Raw genomic sequence first — 20514 nt, 5'->3', positions numbered from 1 at the left:
CATCACGTGTCATGTCAAAATAAGTTCCTGCTGCAGACGCGTTTAAAGGGTTTATGATAAAACGGATGCTCGCGTTTGCCAGATACTCGCATAATCTCATGCGTAGTAAGAGTTTACTGTTAAGGAAGTGTCTGGCGTGTATTTTAGAAACATGAGCGTCTCTTTTATCATAAACGGTTTTGACGCGTGTGCAGCAGGCACTTATTTTGACAAAACACGTGATGCACACAGGATCTCTCGACACGCAGGACACATATTTTGGAAAAGGGAACCACACACGTGACAATCTGAACACTTATTTTGAATTAGCGCATCCTCTGATGAGCAGTCACGAGCCGCCACTGTATTCCACCATATTTGTTCCGACCTAAAACAGACAGAGACAGAAAGATATAAAGTGAATATTGTGTAGAACGTAAATTGTAAGCATAATAGACTACCAGCTTGTGTTATAATGCTGATACTAACTGTACAAGGAAGCCAAATGAGCTGTGGTTCTTAATTGGTGTCTTCATTTTGAGTGGGTACAAGAAAATGTGGGTTGAGAACCACTGAGTAATAAAACTTAACATCTTTAACTTAACTTTTTTGCGTCTGTCTGCGGCGCCGAGCGCCATGTACATAGTTTTAAATTTACACTTATTTGTCTCAAATTCGTCGTTAATGTATATACAGACTTCACCATGTGCTGTAATGTACATTAAATGTTACATTCATTTACAGAAATGAGCTACTTTCATGAAAATTGGTTGATATTGGATTTTCAGGTGATATCCTAAATTCATTCAGTTTACGGACGCTCTGAGGTAAAGTGTTCAGACTGCAGACTCAGCAACGATTGTATTTAATTATACAGTACAATCATAACATAGTACTGATATATCTTAATTCCATAATGTCCTTAAACATAACAATATTGCTGGCCATAATCTGAGAAAGTGCGGGATACCTCGAGTGGTCTTATATACGGCGCGGCGCTTCTCGTCCGGTGTTCCCCTTAACCCCCTTAACGTCGGACGAACTCATAGCTGCCCTGTACTTATCGTATTTTTACCGGTATTATAACAATGAGATAAGCAACGGGGACATGGACACAGAAAGTTTACGTTACATTGACACTTAAAATACTTGCTTACCTTGAATACACAACGAAGAAGCCCAGGCCAAAACGGATCGAGCACGCCGCGAACTCCGGTGGCAGTTATTTCAATCGACTGTTGTGAGAAAATTCCAGAACAGCGGGGGGCGGGGCGTTAACCCAGAACATGGGTTAACCTTTGAAAAATAACCCAGAAACCCAAACAACCCAGGAATTGGGTCAAAATATTAGCCCTATAACCCAGAAAATGGTTACTCTCTGAAAAAATAACCCATAATTTTAACCCAACACAAATAACCCAGAATATGGGTTGAAGAAATAACCCAGGAGTTTTTAGAGTGTATGCTTGTTTCGCCATGGGACATGCAAGAACCAGTTAGATTTGACATTATTGATGCGCCTCAAAGCTATTTAAGGGATGATTCACATATTGCTCATAAGTCGCGCGTCTGCACCACATTGAGTTAAAAACATTTCAGCTTTTCAGAATGCTGCAAACGCGCCGCAGGTCATGTGACAAAAACCTACACATCTAGGGTTTTCCACATATTTTTAGGCGCGACATGTGACCGGGCCCTTAAGGTGCAATGTGGACAATTTAGCGGCATCTAGTGGTGAGGTTCAGTCCACGGCTCACCCCTCCTTTAAAAGTACATAGATAAGCTTCGGTGGCCGACACAGGAGAAACACGTCATCGTCTGAGACAGAAGAGAGTAAACAATCAAGCAATTTAGTTAATATATATTTATTAAATACATGCTCTGTAGAGCAGTTTAGGGCTACTGTAGAAACATGACGGGGTGAAATGGCATAAGCGGACCGGCGGTGTATGTAGATAAAAACGGCTCATTCTAAGGTAATAAAAACATAACTGTTCATTATGTTCTTTATACACCACTGATAATATAGATTCTCATAAAATGTGCACACTGCACCTTAAATTAGCCAAAAGAAATTCTGAAAATCACAGTAAAAATTTCTCACTTTTTTACTTTTTTAACACTCTAGAATATGGACAAACTCAACTGTTGTGTTAAATTTACCCAAAAATGTTTATATTTGACCAAACAAAGGGTTAAATGAACCCACCGTAGATTAAATGGGTTTGTTCCTTTTTGACCAAACGGAAGGTTGAAAATAACCCCACATTTTTTAGAGCAAAACTTATGACTTTCCAGTTGTGTACGTCTTCTGTTGTCTACAAGCTTCAGGGTTTCCCCCATAAAATTTGTTAGTTAAGGTGTTAGGGTTGTGCAGGTGGGCGGGCCGGGGGTGTGGCAATCAAAGGGGTGGGGCGTACGCATCATGATGAAAATATTTTTATTTAAAACATTCAAATAAAACTCAATTTTGAAGAAACTATGACAGAAAATGAACACATACTAGATTATTAATTAATTAAATGTTTTATCAACCGGCTAGTTATCCTCCATACATTGACGAACCATGTCTTTCTCTCATTACGGCCATGCGGCGCGTCCTCGCTCGCAGTGTAAAGCGTCCACGCTATTCTCCGTGATGCACTTGATGGCCTTTTGTGCAGCAAATTTTTTTTTTTTTGGACGACCTTGTTAAGGTGGTAGGGTATCCCAGCTTAGGTGGGCCGCCCGAACTGAAAAGTGCTGCGGGAAACCCTGAGCTTTATATCATCTTACGCTCTTTTTTTATTTCTGTACAACTTTTTTGCAGTAGAGGTCAAAGTTGAGCTCGCTCTTTTGGAGAAAGAGAAGGAAGTCGACCTGATGTCTCCTAACGGAAAGGCCAGTCCGTTTTCAGAATGCAGACCCAACGGATCGCTGGGACATTGTTCGGACGAGGACGCCGTGACACTGCAGCCACAGCGCAAACACAGAGACTACGTAGAGGCCTCTGTTTGTCATGTCAGAGACCTTGAAAATGGACAGTGAGTGCTTCTTATTGTTAGTTAGACAATAATGAAATACAGTGCAAAGGTTGTGGGTTTAAAGGAATACTCCACTTTCATAAAAGTTCTCATTCTGATTTTTACTCACCCCCATGTCATCCAAGATGTTTATGTCTTTCTTTGTTCAGTCGAGAAGAAATGAAGTATTTTCAGAAAAACAATTTCTCCATATACTTTAGTGAACCTCAACAGTTTACAGTTTCAATGCAGCTTTAAAGGGCTCTAAAAAATCCCAAACGGGCCGTAAGGGTCTTATCTACCTAAAAGATCGTCATTTTCGCCAAACAAATAAGTACTTTTCAACCACAACATTTCGTCTTGCATTAGCCTTGTGATAGCCTAGAAATCTAGACGCACCCTAGCGGCCGCAAAATATATTTGCTGCCAAGGTTTAGTCTAGGCACTCACAATACACTTAACAGCTCCAAAAACCAAAATTTGGTCAGGCCAATCACATCGTGTGTAGCGTCTGTGGGGCGGGCTTAACATGATGACGACAGAGCTGCGACGGTTCCTACTTGAAAACTTCGTTCTTCGTTGCTCTGATTGGTCATAGCGCTATCCTATTGCGTGCAGAGGCATTTTGAGGGACAACCTTATATCCCGCCCCTTGCATTGAGCCGTTTGTGTGAAGAGTTGCCAGACCTTACATCTTGATGTAGGTCTGGCTAACCAGGCTAGCCTTGTGATGCTTCAGTGTGACCTTACATCTTTCATGTCGAAAGGTCACAATTGACGTATGCGAAACTAGCCCTCCAGTGTTTACAAGTGTGGAGAAAGAGGACCGTTCTGACGTTGTTGTATGTGTAATGATACAATTTTATGTCTTTGTGTCAGTTTATTGTTTAAAATGGTCCACAAGTGTGCGTTTTACATACGTAGGTTACGCTGGTGCTTTACACGGCTAGTGCAAGGCGAGAAGTTGTGGTTTAAAACTAAATATTGTGGTTGTTGCAAAAATGACGATTGTTTCGTTAGATAAGACCTTTATGCCTCGGTTGCAATCATTTAAAGCCCGTTGAAGCTGCATTGAAACTGTAAACTGTTGAGGTCCATTAAAGTTCACTATATGGAGAAAAATCCTAATTTTTTTCTCGACTGAACAAAGAATGACATCAACATCATGGATGACATGGGGGTGAGTAAACTATCAGCATTTTTTATTAAAGTGGAGTAATCCTTTAAATCCCAGGAATGACACATACTTATAAAATGTGTATCTTGAATGCACTGTAAGTTGCTTTGGATAAAACCATATCAAAATGCATGCATTTAATCTAAGAAAAACAACTTTTAATAATATAGTCAGTTTCATCAGAATTAGATTGTGTCTTTTGAGCCGTACTGATCTGATATGTTATATTTGTCAGAATGCGTGAAGTCGATTTGGGAACAGGCCGAGCTCTGCTTATAAAGAAACACGGAGAGTATTTTGCCATGGGACATAAGTGCCCACATTATGGTGCTCCACTGGTCAAAGGTAAGTTCATGCTGATCTTATTTCATCCGTATTTTGGGTTCAGTACATTTACAGCTGTCTATTAATGTCAGAGGTAAACTGATTGTGTCACAGATTAAAATATTGTCCATTTCAAAACAGGTGTGCTGTCGAAGGGGCGCGTGAGATGTCCATGGCACGGGGCGTGCTTTAACATCGCTACGGGTGATATTGAGGATTTTCCTGGGTTAGACAGTTTGCCCATCTTCCAGGTAACTTATACCTTGTTCACACTGTCGGTCCATATCCGAATTCGGTGCATATCCGACTTGACAGACTCACTGTCCATATTGTGCATCACAACTGTTCAGATCCGATCTGTGCGTCCTGTATAGCGTTCTGCCGTGTTCTGCATTATCTGCACTGTTTCTATGCAATGCCAAAGTTGGACTGTTCCAAAGTTCATCTACGTGACGTGACAGCATATAACAAAAAAGCTACACAAATGTGATCAGAGCGATCAGACTGAAATTGACTACCGGAAATGCGGATTTCAAACCACTTATGGATGTAGCCTGAAACGGATTAGAAAAAAACGGATTTCATGCGGTTTTTGATGATTCACAAGTTCTAATGTGATTGGATCCCAATCGGATATAAACCAAAATCGGATTTGGACTGACAGTGTGAACAAGATCATCTTTATGAGATTTCTAGTCGTGTGGTCATGATGATCCTTTGAAACCCAAATTTGGGTAAACCGTTTCCAATTTCAACATTTAGAGTAAAATATCAGATTAAGTATTGTGCAAATTTGTTGTAACACTGACTAAGTTCATTCAAGCAGATAAAATGAATTTCAATATTTGCAGTAAATGAGTTTTCATAATCATTTTATTTCTTACTATTTCAGGTTAGAGTTGAAAAGGAGAAGGTGATTGTAAGAGCAAACAAGCAGGTAAAGCTCTCATTGTCTTTTGGTGAAGTATGTTGAAAGTTTTGAATTTAACACCAGTTGTAAATGGTGATATGAAGATGGGACTTATTTGTTTCTTGATAGGACCTTCAAACCCAGCGGCGGACAAAGGCCATGTCAAAGTGTTCTGCTGTCATTAATTCCAGCAGTGGATTCAGTCATGTTCTCATTATTGGATCAGGTAACAATCATAATGTTATAACAATACACTGACACACACACAAATATAGCTCATGTGACCCATTTTGTCTGATATGTGAAGTACAGTGGGTTACAATGTAATGAATACACGAGGAACAGAATTATTTCTTCAATTTCTTGTAACAGGCTAGACAGTTCCAAAGGTTAACGCATGCCATCTCTAAACATCACACAGTGTTGTTAAAGATAGTAAGAGATAACATTGGTTAAAATCAGGCATTTATAATCATTTTTTCTATCATGGCCATGCAGTGAATTACAGTTTGGCTAGTTTTTGATTGGGACTCATTAATTTGCATGTGATCTCCGGTATGAACAAATACTGTAGTATTCTTTGGTGTTTACTGTAGTAAACTGTTCTTAGATACTATAGTGTTTTTGAACCTTAGCCATGGTAAATATTAAAGTATGCTACAGTATTTATCAGTGTTGTAGTCAAGTATAGTAAATACTAAAGTATACTGAATTATTTACTAAAGTTTATCAATTAACCATAGTTAATACTAAAGAATACTACAGCAAGTATCAACAAAGTGTAGTAATTACTACAACATACTACAGCATTCAACAATTTACTATAGTAAATACTACAGAATACTGTAGTGTTCTTTAACCAAGTGTACTAATTACTATGACATACTATACTTTATAACAGTTTACTATAGTAAATATTAAAGTATAATCCAGCATTTACTACAGTTTAGCAATTTGCTATATAGTTAATACAGAATACTACTGCACATAAACCAAGTGTACTAATTACTATAATATACTACTATATACTATACACTTCACCATAGTATAGCATAATTTATTACAGTTTACTATAGTAAATATAAAGTATACTCCAGCAGTTACTACAGTTTAGCAATTTGCTATAGTAAATAATACAGAATATTATATTGTACATAAACCAAGTGTACTAATTACTATGACATACTATATTTTATTACAGTTTACTATAAATATTAAAGTATACTCCAGCATTTACTACAGTTTAGCAATTTGCTATATAGTTAATACAGAATACTACTGCACATAAACCAAGTGTACTAATTACTATGACATACTATACTTTATTACAGTTTACTATGAATATTAAAGTATACTCCAGCATTTACTACAGTTTAGCAATTTGCTATATAGTTAATACAGAATACTACTGCACATAAACCAAGTGTACTAATTACTATAATATACTACTATATACTATACACTTCACCATAGTATAGCATAATTTATTACAGTTTACTATAGTAAATATAAAGTATACTCCAGCAGTTACTACTGTTTGCTATAGTAAATAATACAGAATATTATATTGTACATAAACCAAGTGTACTAATTACTATAATATACTGCACTATAATACTATTTACTACAGTTTTCTATAGTAAATACTAAATTATGTTACAGTATTTACTACTAAAATGATCATTTTGCTAAAGTTAATACTACAGAATACTACAGTGTTCATTATACAAGTGTACTAATTACTTTAAGTTGAGTTGAGTTGAGTTTAACTTTATTGTCCAGTCTGTTTTCACAGAGCGGAAATTTGTCTTTGACACTGCAACATACAAACACATCACACATCAACAACAAAAATCATACAATTAAACACTTTTAAAAAGATGAAAACAGCCCTTCTATTGCTTCACTTAAAATACTGTACGATTCAAAATAATCACTGCCATTGGGAGAAAAGATCGTTTATAAACATTTTTCCTAGCTAAGGGAATTTTCAGTCTTCGCCCAGATGGGAGCAATTCAAAACTAGAGTGTAGAGGGTGTGTATTGTCTTTAAAAATCGCAATTGCCTTTTTTCCCATAAAATGATCGAACAAGCTCTGAAGTGGCTGTTGTTTGTGCCTGGTGATCTTGTTTGCTTGGTTAATTATTTGTGAGAGTTTGTTCTTTTGTTTTAATGTTAAATTGCCGTACCATGAAACAATGTTATATGTTAGTGTACTCTCGATCACTGATTGATATAACATAGTTAAGGTCTGAGGACTGACATTGAAACTTCTTAATTTCCTGAGGAGTCCCAGGCGTTGTCGTGATCTTTTATAAATGTACTCAACATTACTTTCAAAATTAAGTTTCTCGTCGATAATTGTACCCAAATATTTAAAATTCGCGACCTGCTCTACAGTCTTTCCCTTTATGACGACTGGTTTATATTCAAAAGCAGTACCTACTTTTTTCGATTTATTTCCCAGACATAGCTCTTTTGTCTTTTCAATATTAAGATGCAGAAAACTGCTCTCAAACCAACAAGTAATACTGTTAATGTACTCAAAGTATGAGGAGCAATTAATTCCCTTCTGACATGAGACTAATGCTATATCATCGGCATATTTTATAAGGGTAAGGTTATCGTCATTACGCTTCAACTCATTGATATATACTGAAAAAAGAATTGGAGACAATACACATCCCTGCGGTACCCCAGTATCTAAAACCAAGCAGTCTGACATAACACTATTATTAATACGGACTCGCTGAGGTCGACATTTTAAAAATTCCTTAATCCATAAAATCATCCAACTACTAGCACCCAAATCATAGAGCCGTTTTAGAAGAAGATGTGGTTGAACAGTATTAAATGCAGATGAGAAATCCATGAAGAGAATTCGAACATAGGAGTTTGGGTTATCTAAATGATTTTGAACCTTATTTAAGAGAGTGAGGGAGGCATCCACAGTGCTTCTGTTTGCCCGATAGGCAAATTGCAAGGGGTCTATAGATGTCTCAATTTGTGATAACAATTCCTTACACACTATGCGCTCCATGCATTTACAGAGAACAGATGTGAGTGGGATTGGGCGAAAGTCTTTGAGAAATTTTGCATTTGGTATTTTCGGCACCGGGATAATGATGGAATTTTTCCAGGCTAATGGTACAAAACCATTGTCCATGAAAATTTGAAATAACCTTGTACACACATATCCAAGTTGTACTGCACATTCTTTCAGAACTTTCCCCTTCAGGCCATCTGGACCAGTTGCCTTATGCGGTTTAACTTTACGAAGCACTGTGACAACCTCTCTCTCCTGAATAGTCATCATAGGCTGTGATTGGGTCATGGTCATCATTAATTCATTATTAACAGTCAGATCATCGTTAAAAACATTATCAAATCTTGAATAAAAAATATTAAGATTATTTGCAAGATTGTGAGGGTCATCATGTTGTTGAACTCTTTTCTTTTGTCTACCCATCATTGTATTCAATCCCTTCCATGCATCTCTTACATTCCCTGTTTTTAATTTCTCTTCCACATTCTCTTTATATTCATTCTGTGCATATTTTATCTTACGTTTTACAGCTTTATTTAACTCTTTTACTCTCTGCTGATCATTCTGCAAGAAAGCAGTTTTCTTCATGTTTAAGTAATATTTCAGATCTTTGTTGATCCATGGCTTATTATTTGGGTACACTCTGATATTCTTTGTTTGAACCACAGAATTTACACAGAAATTAACATAACAGGTTATTGTATCATTTAACAGTTTGTGATTACTACAACAGTCATCATCATTAAAAAACAAGTCCCATTCAGTGCACTCAAAACAGCCTCTTAGCTTTTCTGTTTCGTCTCTGGACCATATTTGAACCTGCTGAACAGCAGGCTTAGTCCTCTTTAATAGCTGCCTATATTTTGGTAACAGATGAATAACGTTGTGATCTGAGCGTCCTAGAGGTGGATGTAGCTTTGGCACATATGCCCCTTCTATGTTACCGAAGCATTTATCCAGAGTCTTAACCAGTCTTGTCGGACAGGTTACATATTGTACAAGATTTGGCAACAGCGTAGATGCATTGCATTTATTAAAATCTCCAAGCAAAAAGACTGGACTATCGGCAGAATTGCAAAGCATTCTGTTGTAACTAGCGGCTATGCATTCGGCAGCGAGTGCAAAGTTTGGACCAGGCACATAAACTAAAATTACTGTTATTTGTCCAAACTCACGAGGCAAATAATATGGCCTAAAAGAGACAGTCAGTAGTTCATAGTGGGCAGAACAATGTGTTTCACGTACCGTAATATTCTTTGCCCACCTGCTACTGACGAACATACACAGTCCTCCTCCGATGGTTTTAGTTGACTTGTTGCTATCACGGTCCAGACGGATTAGTGAGTATCCTTCCAAGTTTATGTTGTCAGTCGCCTCCGTCAGCCATGTCTCCGTGATGCAAATCAAGTTAGCTCTTTTAAAGTCTCTGTTGTATTTCACCAGTGCTGTGAGTTCAGACATTTTATTTTGAAGCGAACGAGCATTAGTTAAAGTTATAGTAGGAAGGGGGAACCGACTGCCGCGAGATTTAAGTCTGTTTCGGATTCCGCCTCTAGATCCTCTCCGTTTTAGTTTCTTCCTTCTATATGCTGTATCTATAGAACAGATTATTTCCGGGGGTTCATAAAGAAGCTTTGGTGGAGTTTTAACATGATGTCGGAATCTCAGCAGATCTTCGCGGCTGTAAAACATTGTCCTCATTGGTCCATTGTTGTTCCTTAGATTTTTAGAATCCACACCGTCTCCCAACGCAGACACGCAGTCCAAAGCGCATTTTAAAATCCATAGCACAATAATTATCTTTAAAAGCATATTTGCTTTTAAAACATAGGCTGTTTAGACAGTTTAAAACAAACAAAACAAGTTTAAGACAGACAAGCAAACAAACTGAGCACACCAGCGTCTAGGGTCAGCACTTGCGCATGCGCCCCCACCCAATGGTTTAATATACTATAGTATACTATAATTTATTACAGTTTACTACAGTAAATATTAAAGTATACCTCTGTATTTATTTAATAAAGTGTATCAATTTGCTATAGTTAATAATACAGAATACTAACAGTTCATTAACCAAGTGTACTAATTACTATAATATACTACAGTATACCCTACATTACAGTACTACGGCATAATACAATTTACTACAGTAAATACTAAAATATACTACCATATTTCACGCAACAATTTATCAATTTGTTATAGTTAATACTACATAATACTATAGGGTTTATTATCCAAGTGTACTAATTACTATAATATACTACAATATACCCTACACTACAGTACTATGGTATACTACAGTTTACAATAGTAAATACTAAAATATAATACAGTATTACTACTACAATTTATCAATTTACTATAGTTAATACTACACAATACTAGTGTTTATTATCAAAGTGTACTAATTACTATAATATACAACAATATACCCTACACTACAGTACTATGGTATACTACAGTTTACTATAGTAAATACTAAAGTATAATACAGTATTACTACTACAATTTATCAATTTACTATAGTTAATACTACATAATACTATAGTGTTTATTATCCAAGTGTACTAATTACTATAATATACTACAGTATACCCTACACTACAGTACTATGGTATACTACAGTTTACTATAGTAAATACTAAAGTATACTACAGTATTTACTACTACAATTTATTTAATTTACTATAGTTAATACTACAGAATACTATAGTGTTTATTATCCAAGTGTACTAATTACTATAATATACTACAGTAAATCTTATATTACAGTACTATGGTATGCTACAGTTTACTATAATAAATACTAAAGTATAATACAGTATTACTACTACAATTTATTTATTTACTATAGTTAATACTACAGAATACTATAGTGTTTATTATCCAAGTGTACTAATTACTATAATATACTACAGTATATCTTATATTACAGTACTATGGTATGCTACAGTTTACTATAGTAAATACTAAAGTACACTATAGTATTTACTACTACAATTTATTTAATTTACTATAGTTAATACTACATAATACTATAGTGTTTATTATCCAAGTGTACTAATTACTATAATATACTACAGTATACCCTATATTACAGTACTATGGTATACTACAGTTTACTATAGTAAATACTAAAGTACACTACAGTATTTACTACTACAATTTATTTAATTTACTATAGTTAATACTACAGAATACTATAGTGTTTATTATCCAAGTGTACTAATTACTATAATATACTACAGTATACCCTACACTACAGTAGTATGACGCATAACGTGTGAAACGGCCTTTAATGTCGCTTACTGTAACTCACTTGCTGTCTTTTCTCATGCTCTCTTTCAGGTCCTGCTGCTCTGGTGTGTGCTGAGACTCTGAGGCAGGAGGGTTTTACCGATCGTGTTGTGATTTGCACCACGGACAAACATCCACCATACGACAGGCCTAAACTGAGTAAGGTTTGTACACAGAACAGTCCACAGTACAGTTGGAAAACACCGCTTTATCATACAACAATACCAGTGCTTTTAATGTTGACCACACGTAAGTCTGTGAACATATTTTCCACAGTCTTTGGAGAGCACAGCCGAGCAGCTACAGATGAGATCCTCTGAGTTTTTTCAGACGTATGACATTGAGCTACTGTTAGAAAAAGAGGTGAGGCATGATCTGATTTAAGTGTATTTTGATCACAGAGGCCTAAATATTTGTTATAATTGTAAATAGAGCAAGAACATGAGCTGTACTTTGGTTATCTGTAGGCTGTCTCTGTCGATGTCAAATCCAAGACTGTGTTGTTTCGGGATGGTTTTAAAATGGAGTATCGAAAACTCTTAATCGCCACAGGCAGCAGGTAACAGTCACACATATCTGTTTAAAACTCTAATCTATTTATAACATTTAATAAAGACTATAGTCTCATATACGGTACGAATGAAGAATTGTTTTCTCCATTTCTCTTTTCTTCACCTTTACAGACCAAAACCTTTAAGCTACAAAGGGAAAGATGTGGGAAATGTGTTTCATCTCAGAACACCAGAAGATGCCAACAGCATCGCTGCCCTCGCCAGCAATAAGAATGCAGTCATTGTGGGAACTTCATTTATTGGTGAGAGCTTACAGGCACTTGTTCCCTTTAAGGTACCATTTGAATTATTCTTGTGTGTAGATTAAAAGTAAATTCTTAAAGGGACACTCCACTTTTTTTGAAAATATGCTATTTTTCCAGCTCCCCTAGAGTTAAACATTTGATTCTTACCGTTTTGGACTCCATTCAGCTGATCTCCGGGTCTGGCGCTAGCACTTTTAGCATAGCTTAGCACAATCCTTTGAATCTGAAAGACCATTAGCATCGTGCTAAAAAATAACCAAAACTTGACTCTTCTGTAGTTCCATTGTGTACTAAGAGTGACAGGAAATTAAAAGTTGTGATTTTCTAGACAGATATGGCTAGGAACCTGCTATTAAAAGTAACCAAGTGGACTATTTTCGGGCAGTGTGTAATATCACTATGCCTGCTGCAGCCATGTTACGGCAGCAAAGTCATTGATTATTACGCCGGAATGAGAGTATAATTCCTAGCCATATCTGCCTAGAAAATCGCAACTTTTATTTAGTGTTGGTCTTAGTACACAATGTAACTACAGAAGAGTCAAGTTTTAAATAGGAAAAATATCGAAACTCTTTAGATATTTTTTAGCGCGATGTTAATGGTCTAATCAGATTCAATGTATTGTGCTAAGCTATGCTAAAAGTGGTAGCGCCAGACCCGGAGATCGGCTGAATGGATTCCAAAACAGTAAGAATCAAATGTTTAACTCTAGGGGAGCTGAAAATGAGCATATTTTCAAAAAAAGAGGAGTGTCCCTTTAGGAATTTACTTTTAAATACTGACCTAATACAATACTGATTTTGGCAGTAACTAGTTTTTTTTTAAATGCCGTTTATCGCGTTTTGGAACCAAACTTTTCATTTGGACTCTTTAGCCCCATGCATGAACTACATTAGATAAAAAACGTCAAGCCAGGCCATGGCATGAGTGAAGACTTTCGCCAAATTATGCACATTACAGAGGATAGCAATAGATCCTGCGGCAAGGAACTAGGAAGAACCCCGTAGCAGATCTAGGCAGGTGGTGCTGGGGGAGGAGGTGGGATAGGAATAATTCCAACGTGCATTGCATTGAGACACAACAAAATTAAGTCATGTTGATAGGAAAAGGAAGATCAATTGGCTGTGCTGCAAGCTTTATGAGAACCAATCCGCTGCACGGAAAAGATTCATGACTGATGTTGGCATTTGACAGACAATTTAATCTAAAGCAATTTAGATTGGAGAACAACAATGTTAATTGCTGCTAATAAAAGGGTTCTTGGGTTCTCCAGGGTTAAAGTGCATTACAAGCTGTACGTTTTATCACAACACTACACTCGGGGAATGGTACAAAAGCTATCACTGCGATTATATCCTTTCATTAAATACAGTACCATTTAGGTACCAGTATGTATGTTAACGCAATGCTCTTCCATCTGAACTACAGGAACAGTAATAATGGCTGTTTGTGGCATGACTATTTGTTAGTCCAGCCATTGGCATATGATTGATACTTTATTTTATTATTTTAATTATTTGGTTATGTAAAATGCATTCTTTTTGCAGTTCTGTTTTTTTATTGAGAAACCTAAAGCATTTTTGTGTGCAGGTGTCACTTATGTGGTTATGTAATGCAAATAGAGACGTTTGCCATGTAATATTTCTGAATAAACCACCTGTATGTGGGTTGTGGACAGGACTGATATATATTTGATTTGATGCGCTCAGGTATGGAGGTGGCCGCGGCCCTGACAGATAAAGCTCATTCGGTCTCTGTCATCGGTATAGATGCGGTGCCATTTCGGAAAGCACTCGGAGAAAAAGTTGGGAAAGTCCTGATGAAGGTTAGAGGACAGATATACCTGTAACTCACATAATACTTACTTGTAATCACATTGTATCTTAATGTTGTATCAATGTTGTATTACAACAATGTTGTAACTGTTTTTGTTTGTTTCCCTCATTTTTTCAGCTGTTTGAATTAAACAGAGTGAAGTTTTACATGTTGAATGAGGTGTGGGAGATGAGAGGCCATAATGGACAGGTATCATTAAAGTGAGAGGATTTTAGTGAAATGCGGGTTGCTTTCTCTCTCTCTCTCTCTCTCTCTCTCTCTCTCTCTCTCTCTCTCTCTCTCTCTCTCTCTCTCTCTCTCTCTCTCTCTCTCTCTCTGTAATAAATAACAGCTGCTCTGACTGTGACATTGCTTATCTTTCCAAATATTTTAGCACAGTTACTGCTGTAATGAATTGCCCCTGGGCTAAAATGCAAGAAATCAGAAAATGGGTAGAAACAGTCAAAGTAAATTCATCTATTATGAGATTACATGTTTTATAGATGGGTCAGTGACAAAAATGGTTTGACAAGATCTTTAAAAAAATATTTTTTTTAACTCTTGTTTCAAAAGCATACACCAGGTTTATTTCACTGCACATAATGTTTTATGTTAATGCAATAAAAAAATTACATTTGCACCTTTTTTATGAAAGTTAAGACTGAATGGATCTGAAAATGTCAAATGGTGTAATCGCCAATTGCGCCAAAAAATGAGAAATATTAAATATTTTATCCACCTTGATAGCATGTAAGCGTAATCATTAAAAATAATTTTAAAATACAATTTTATTACTTAGTTCTAAATGTAAATTTTAATATGTTTGTAATATTTGTCCTGACATATGCTGAAAACAGCTCTGTTTTCTAAATAGTCTTTGATAAATAATGTCTAAAAATGTATGTAAAAAAGTCATATTACACTAATAGATGATTATATTTTTGTCCACATTTTTTTATGAATATATTTATATTTCACATTGACATTTTTGCAATTATCCCCCAAATATTCTGTCAAAATGAAATAAAACCAGAAATGTTATACTTGGTCATCTAAAAAGAGAATGTATGCAAGTAATCTGCAAAATTATTTAGAAATTTGAACCCTTTTACATTTAATTGAACAATACGGACACAAAATAATTAACGTCACGTCATTGACCCAAATATGTCATTCTCAAAACCTTTAAGAGAGTATCGGGTAAGTTAGTGGGCCGGGACCCACGGGGGTGGGAGTCTCAAGATGACTCAAAATTATTCAAAATAAGCTAAACCAAAAATCAACATATTTTATTTTATTGTTTGGTTACTTTATACTTTTTTGGTGGAAACTGTGGGTGGGGGCTTTATATATTGTTGTGGCCAATAGGGGGGCCTCTAAAGTAAAAAAGGTTGAGAACCACAGGGCAAAGTGCATAATTGTGACCCCTGCCTGTGAAACCCATCTTAAAATCATGTTTTGCTGTTTTCTGCATAAAATCATCTTACATTATGTACAGAAAATATAACCTTGATATGTTTAATATTGAGTGAGTAAGATCATGTCAAAGATTGAAATCAATGACTGACATCAAACTTTAATGATCATTTGATTTTACAGACACATGTGAAATATTATTTTATTAAACATATATTTTTATATTTTAATAGTTGAAAGAAGTGGTTCTGAAAAGTGGCAAAGTCTTACGAGCAGATGTCTGTGTTATTGGTACAGGTGAGAAATTTGCTATCATTTTCATATTTCTGGCAAAAACTGCAAATTTGCAGTATCCTACATAGCTTTGTTAGTTTCGCACATCTAATATCTTTCAATTTTCTCTTCTTGCATAATTATTAAAATGGATTAATAGTTTATTGATTAAATTATTCAGTTTATTTATTTATTTGTAGGGATGTCAAATACTCATGTTATCGTTTTGATGATAGTTTTTTTCATGATTCCTCAACCGTACGTGAATTGCGTAACCAAAGACTTGTTCGTTTTTGTGTTTGTGTAGGCTCAAGTCCAGCCACAGCATTTCTTAAGCAAAGTGGGATTCACATGGACTCCAAGGGCTTCATCACAGTCAATAAGGTGCAATATATTAACAATATAATACATATACAGTTTTATATGTACTCTACATCTGTTACCGTATTTATTATAACGTCATCTACGCTGATCGATTCAGCTAACATTAGTCTGTTTGTGTAAGCTAGGCTGCTACAAAGCGTGTCATATAATTGTATGAACTGACCTTATAGCTTTAACTCTTTCAGACCATGCACACCAACATGGATGGGGTCTTTGCCGCAGGCGATGTGGTAACGTTTCCCCTGGCTCTACGCAGCAATAAGAAGGTGAACATTCCCCACTGGCAGATGGCACATGTACACGGTAGGAGTCTGACCCGTCTCCTATATCTGTGTCAAATATGGTATAGTACTGTACATCCACTATACATTAAAATAACTGCTTAAATTCTAGCATAAGGGTAAAACACATTTCAAAACATTTTCCTGCTTAACTCTACAGGGAGGGTGGCCGCTCTTAGCATGATGGGAAAGCCCTCAGAAATTAAAACGGTGCCTTATTTCTGGACAGCCATGTTTGGGAAAAGCATACGATATGCAGGTAAGAAATAATCCAGTAGCAACCATATGTTCATAAAATATGCTATTGAAAAATATACATAAACGCTAACGTTGATTCCGCACATCTGATGCACTTTAAATAATGTTGTCAAGGTTACGGCGATGGCTTCGATGACGTCGTGATCCAGGGAGATTTGGATGAGCTAAAATTTGTGGCATTTTACACAAAGTAAGTGCATTTGAAAAGTTGAAAAGCTGAGATTTGGGTTCAGTAAATGCTATTTGGATTTATTTGAATTTTAATTGCATTATTCAGATTTTCCTAAATGAGACTTCATATAGATAAGTTCATACATACCCTTTTTTCTCCATGCCTGCCGTAACTCTTGTCTGACACAACCACCGCTAGCTTAGCTTAGCACAAAGACTGGAAGTCAATGGCTCCAGCTAGCATACTGCTACCAATAAGTGACAAAATAATGCCAAAATTTTTCTATTTATATGTTGTGTGCTATATGCAAGTGCCTACAGTCGGCGTCCACCTGGCGTTTTCAGTCGCGTTTAAATGCTTTGGTGTACACGCCCCCTTACACAGTTAGCAAATTGTACTATATGGTTATTATTATTGTACATTTTTAATAAAAAGTGGGATTATTATGGGATTTATTTATTTTATTGAACTGACGTTAGCTCTGTGTTGTGTGGTTTAATGGCAGGAGTGAAGAGGTGGTAGCTGTGGCCAGTATGAACTACGACCCCATCGTGTCACGGGTCGCTGAAGTCTTCGGCTCTGGAAAGACGATTAGGAAACGTGATGTGGAGTAAGTACATTTTGTAGTCTTAACCTTAAGGGATCGTTCACCCCAAATGTTTTATTCTATTATTTACACACTCTCATGTTGTTCTGGTTCTTTATTGTGTTAAAGGTCCCGTTCTTTCTGTGTTTTTCAAGCTTTGATTGTGTCAAGCTTGCCGTTAGCTTAGCTGGCGACTGACGTATTCCTGTGGGCGGAGTTTAGTCAAAAAACTGTTCTAGTGATGTCATTAAAGCAGGAAGTAGAGGGCTGTAGTTCAAACCGGCCGTTCGCTGTAGGCTTTGAAAGATGAATTCTGTTAAAGAAAATATATCGCCTGGCAGTGAACTTTGACCTTTATCATTTTACAGGTATTATTTATGCTATTATAGCAACATTACACACTAACTAGGGTTTAAAAAATGGGATCAGGAAGAACGTGTCCTTTAATTCCAAAATATATATTTTAATAAATGATGGCAACACAAAGTTAACGGTACCCCCGCCAGCTGTCGCATGACCTACATTATATTGTGTCCTATAGTATACATTTTTGCATTTGGCAGATGCTTTTATCCAATTTGACTTCAATCTAAACATTTTTCAGTATATGTGTACGATCTTTTCAGTATATATGTACGATCTCATCTCATTTAAATATTTTTAGCCAAAAATTGATTGATCTGTCCATATTTAAACATACTCTTTGTTTAATCTTTGTGCAGGACAGGAGACATGTCGTGGCTGATCGAGAAAGGCTCACAGTGAAGACGGTATTTCTCCTCTGTGCCAAACCTGTGTACAAACTCCTTAAACAGACCTAGTCTTAGCATCACAGCTGGTTAAAACGGGACACTAGATAGGAGATACATGCTGTGAGCACCTGGGCCGTGCCTGGTTTATGTGCTGAAGACCTCATCCCCATGAGGTCCAACATCTCCGGACCTGGATCCGTTCACAATGCTAACAAATGAGCCATAACTGGTATCGAACCTTCTGTCCTAGATGGGACGTCTCTCGCTCTCTCTCTCTCTGTGGGTTGGTTGACCTCTGCTTTAGCATGAAGCATTTTTCTGTATGCAGTGGTCAGGGGAATTATCTTATTTTATTTTGTACATGCAAACCGTGTAAAGCTGTTACCCAAAGATGCATTTAAGCATCTAGACGGCACTTTTTCTACCGATTAGCCTGGCATGAGACCTCATGTATGGATCGCATCACATTATGCGGTCCCATGCGCCTTTGCCTGCGGCAGTTTATGAGATTCATGTAGGAAATTTGGTTCGTAGCTGTAGACAGCAGATGCATGATAATTCATATGCATACGTATTATTTTTTATTAATAGAAAACACCAAAATTTTTCAATATTTTACTATGTTCTTACCTCAACTTAGATTAATTAGTACATCCCTATCTTTTTTCAATACATGCACTTTTAATCTTTGTACAGCGCTTTGTGAATGTGTTAGCATTTAGCTTAGCCCCATCCTATGACTCCAAACAAAAGTTTTATTTTGAGCACACATACTTACTCGTGTAACTACTCATGTAACAGTCTTTAAATAGGGAAAACATGGAAGTTTTTGGTGGCTTCTAAATTCATCCCTGTTTGGATCCTAAGGAATGAATGGGGCTAGGCTAAATGCTAACACATTCACGACGCGCTGTACAAAGATTAAAAGTGCATGCATTGAAAAAAGATAGGTATATATTAATTTGTCTAAGTTGAGGTAAGAACAAAGTAAAATATTGAAAAACTGTGGTGTTTTCCTTTAAGGCTTTCCCAATGGATCTTCAGAAGTGATCATTATTCAGGGAAGGTGACAGGATCCGTTATATCAATGTCTATTGAAAATGCTGCATTACCTGTCGAATATAACGTATGATATAGTGTGCCATGTATCACAATTAACAGGTAAATGTAGAATCAAAACCCATGAATTAGGGTGACTTTGGTAGATTGGGATGCTTTTGGACATTGAGATCTACCTGAATTCACCCTAAAGAAAGTCAATTTGTAAGAAGGCATTTTTATGATAATTAAGCACGTTTCCCTCTTCATACTGTTAAAAAAATCATTCATTCATAATTATATTAATATTTAAATTGTACAGGACAATATTTATACCTCATGGTATTATTTTGTGGTACTGTCTTTATGTTTAAAGGGATAGTTCAGCCAAAAATGATATTAAACCCATGATTTACTCACCCCCAGGCTGTCCGAGTCGCACATGTCCATCGTTTTTCAGACAAACACATTTTCGGATATTTTAGAAAATGTTTTAGATATTTCAGTTAATTAAATGTGAGGTTACGGGATCCACGACCTTCAAGTCCAAAAAAAGTGGCTCCCGGATGATAAACAAAGGTCTTCTGAGGGTAATCCGCGCGGTTGTGTTGTATAGAAATATCCATATTTAAAACTTTATTAACGAAAATAACTACTTTCCGGTAGCGCCGCCATCTTAGACTCCTCTGTATTCAGGAGAGAGTATTAGCGTAGTGTACGCACTTTTCTTAGTGACGTATGAAAAATTCGGAGGGCGGGGCACAGAGCAGCAGCAGAGTAGCCTCTGTAGGCTGCGTAAACTCTCATCCTGAATACGGACGCGACTAAGATGGCGGCGCTACCGGAAGGTATTTATTTTCGTTAATAAAGTTTTAAATATGGATATTTCTACAACAACACAGCGCGGATTACCCTCAGAAGACCTTTGTTTATCATCCTGGAGCCGTTTGAATTTATTTTGTGAAGGATGGACGCACTTTTTT

The 20514-nt window shown here is 36.5% G+C and overlaps 1 protein-coding gene across 3 annotated transcripts in view; it reads left to right on the top strand.

Moving 5' to 3' along the window:
* The window catches only part of aifm3 (AIF family member 3), a 35734-nt gene extending 16569 nt beyond the window's left edge, over nt 1-19165 (top strand). For 2 of the 3 annotated variants that reach the window (XM_065250041.2, XM_065250042.2), the window contains exons 3-20: nt 2789-3002; nt 4394-4503; nt 4624-4733; nt 5375-5419; nt 5522-5618; nt 11791-11903; nt 12016-12102; nt 12207-12298; nt 12423-12553; nt 14266-14381; nt 14510-14581; nt 16021-16084; nt 16368-16444; nt 16630-16747; nt 16886-16984; nt 17098-17173; nt 17661-17765; nt 18464-19165. In XM_065250041.2, coding sequence (XP_065106113.1) covers nt 2789-3002; nt 4394-4503; nt 4624-4733; nt 5375-5419; nt 5522-5618; nt 11791-11903; nt 12016-12102; nt 12207-12298; nt 12423-12553; nt 14266-14381; nt 14510-14581; nt 16021-16084; nt 16368-16444; nt 16630-16747; nt 16886-16984; nt 17098-17173; nt 17661-17765; nt 18464-18506 — 1769 coding nt within the window. In that variant the 3' untranslated portion in view covers nt 18507-19165. The remainder of the gene's footprint in view (nt 1-2788; nt 3003-4393; nt 4504-4623; nt 4734-5374; nt 5420-5521; nt 5619-11790; nt 11904-12015; nt 12103-12206; nt 12299-12422; nt 12554-14265; nt 14382-14509; nt 14582-16020; nt 16085-16367; nt 16445-16629; nt 16748-16885; nt 16985-17097; nt 17174-17660; nt 17766-18463) is intronic. The other variant, XM_065250043.2, reaches the window with a different exon arrangement.
* Nucleotides 19166-20514: the final 1349 nt, after the last annotated feature.

The sequence above is a fragment of the Paramisgurnus dabryanus genome, chromosome 5, assembly GCF_030506205.2.
Source record: "Paramisgurnus dabryanus chromosome 5, PD_genome_1.1, whole genome shotgun sequence".
Taxonomy (NCBI): Eukaryota; Metazoa; Chordata; class Actinopteri; order Cypriniformes; family Cobitidae; genus Paramisgurnus; species Paramisgurnus dabryanus.
Note: the sequence above shows the minus strand (reverse complement) of the source record. Positions and strands in the feature narration are given on the sequence as shown.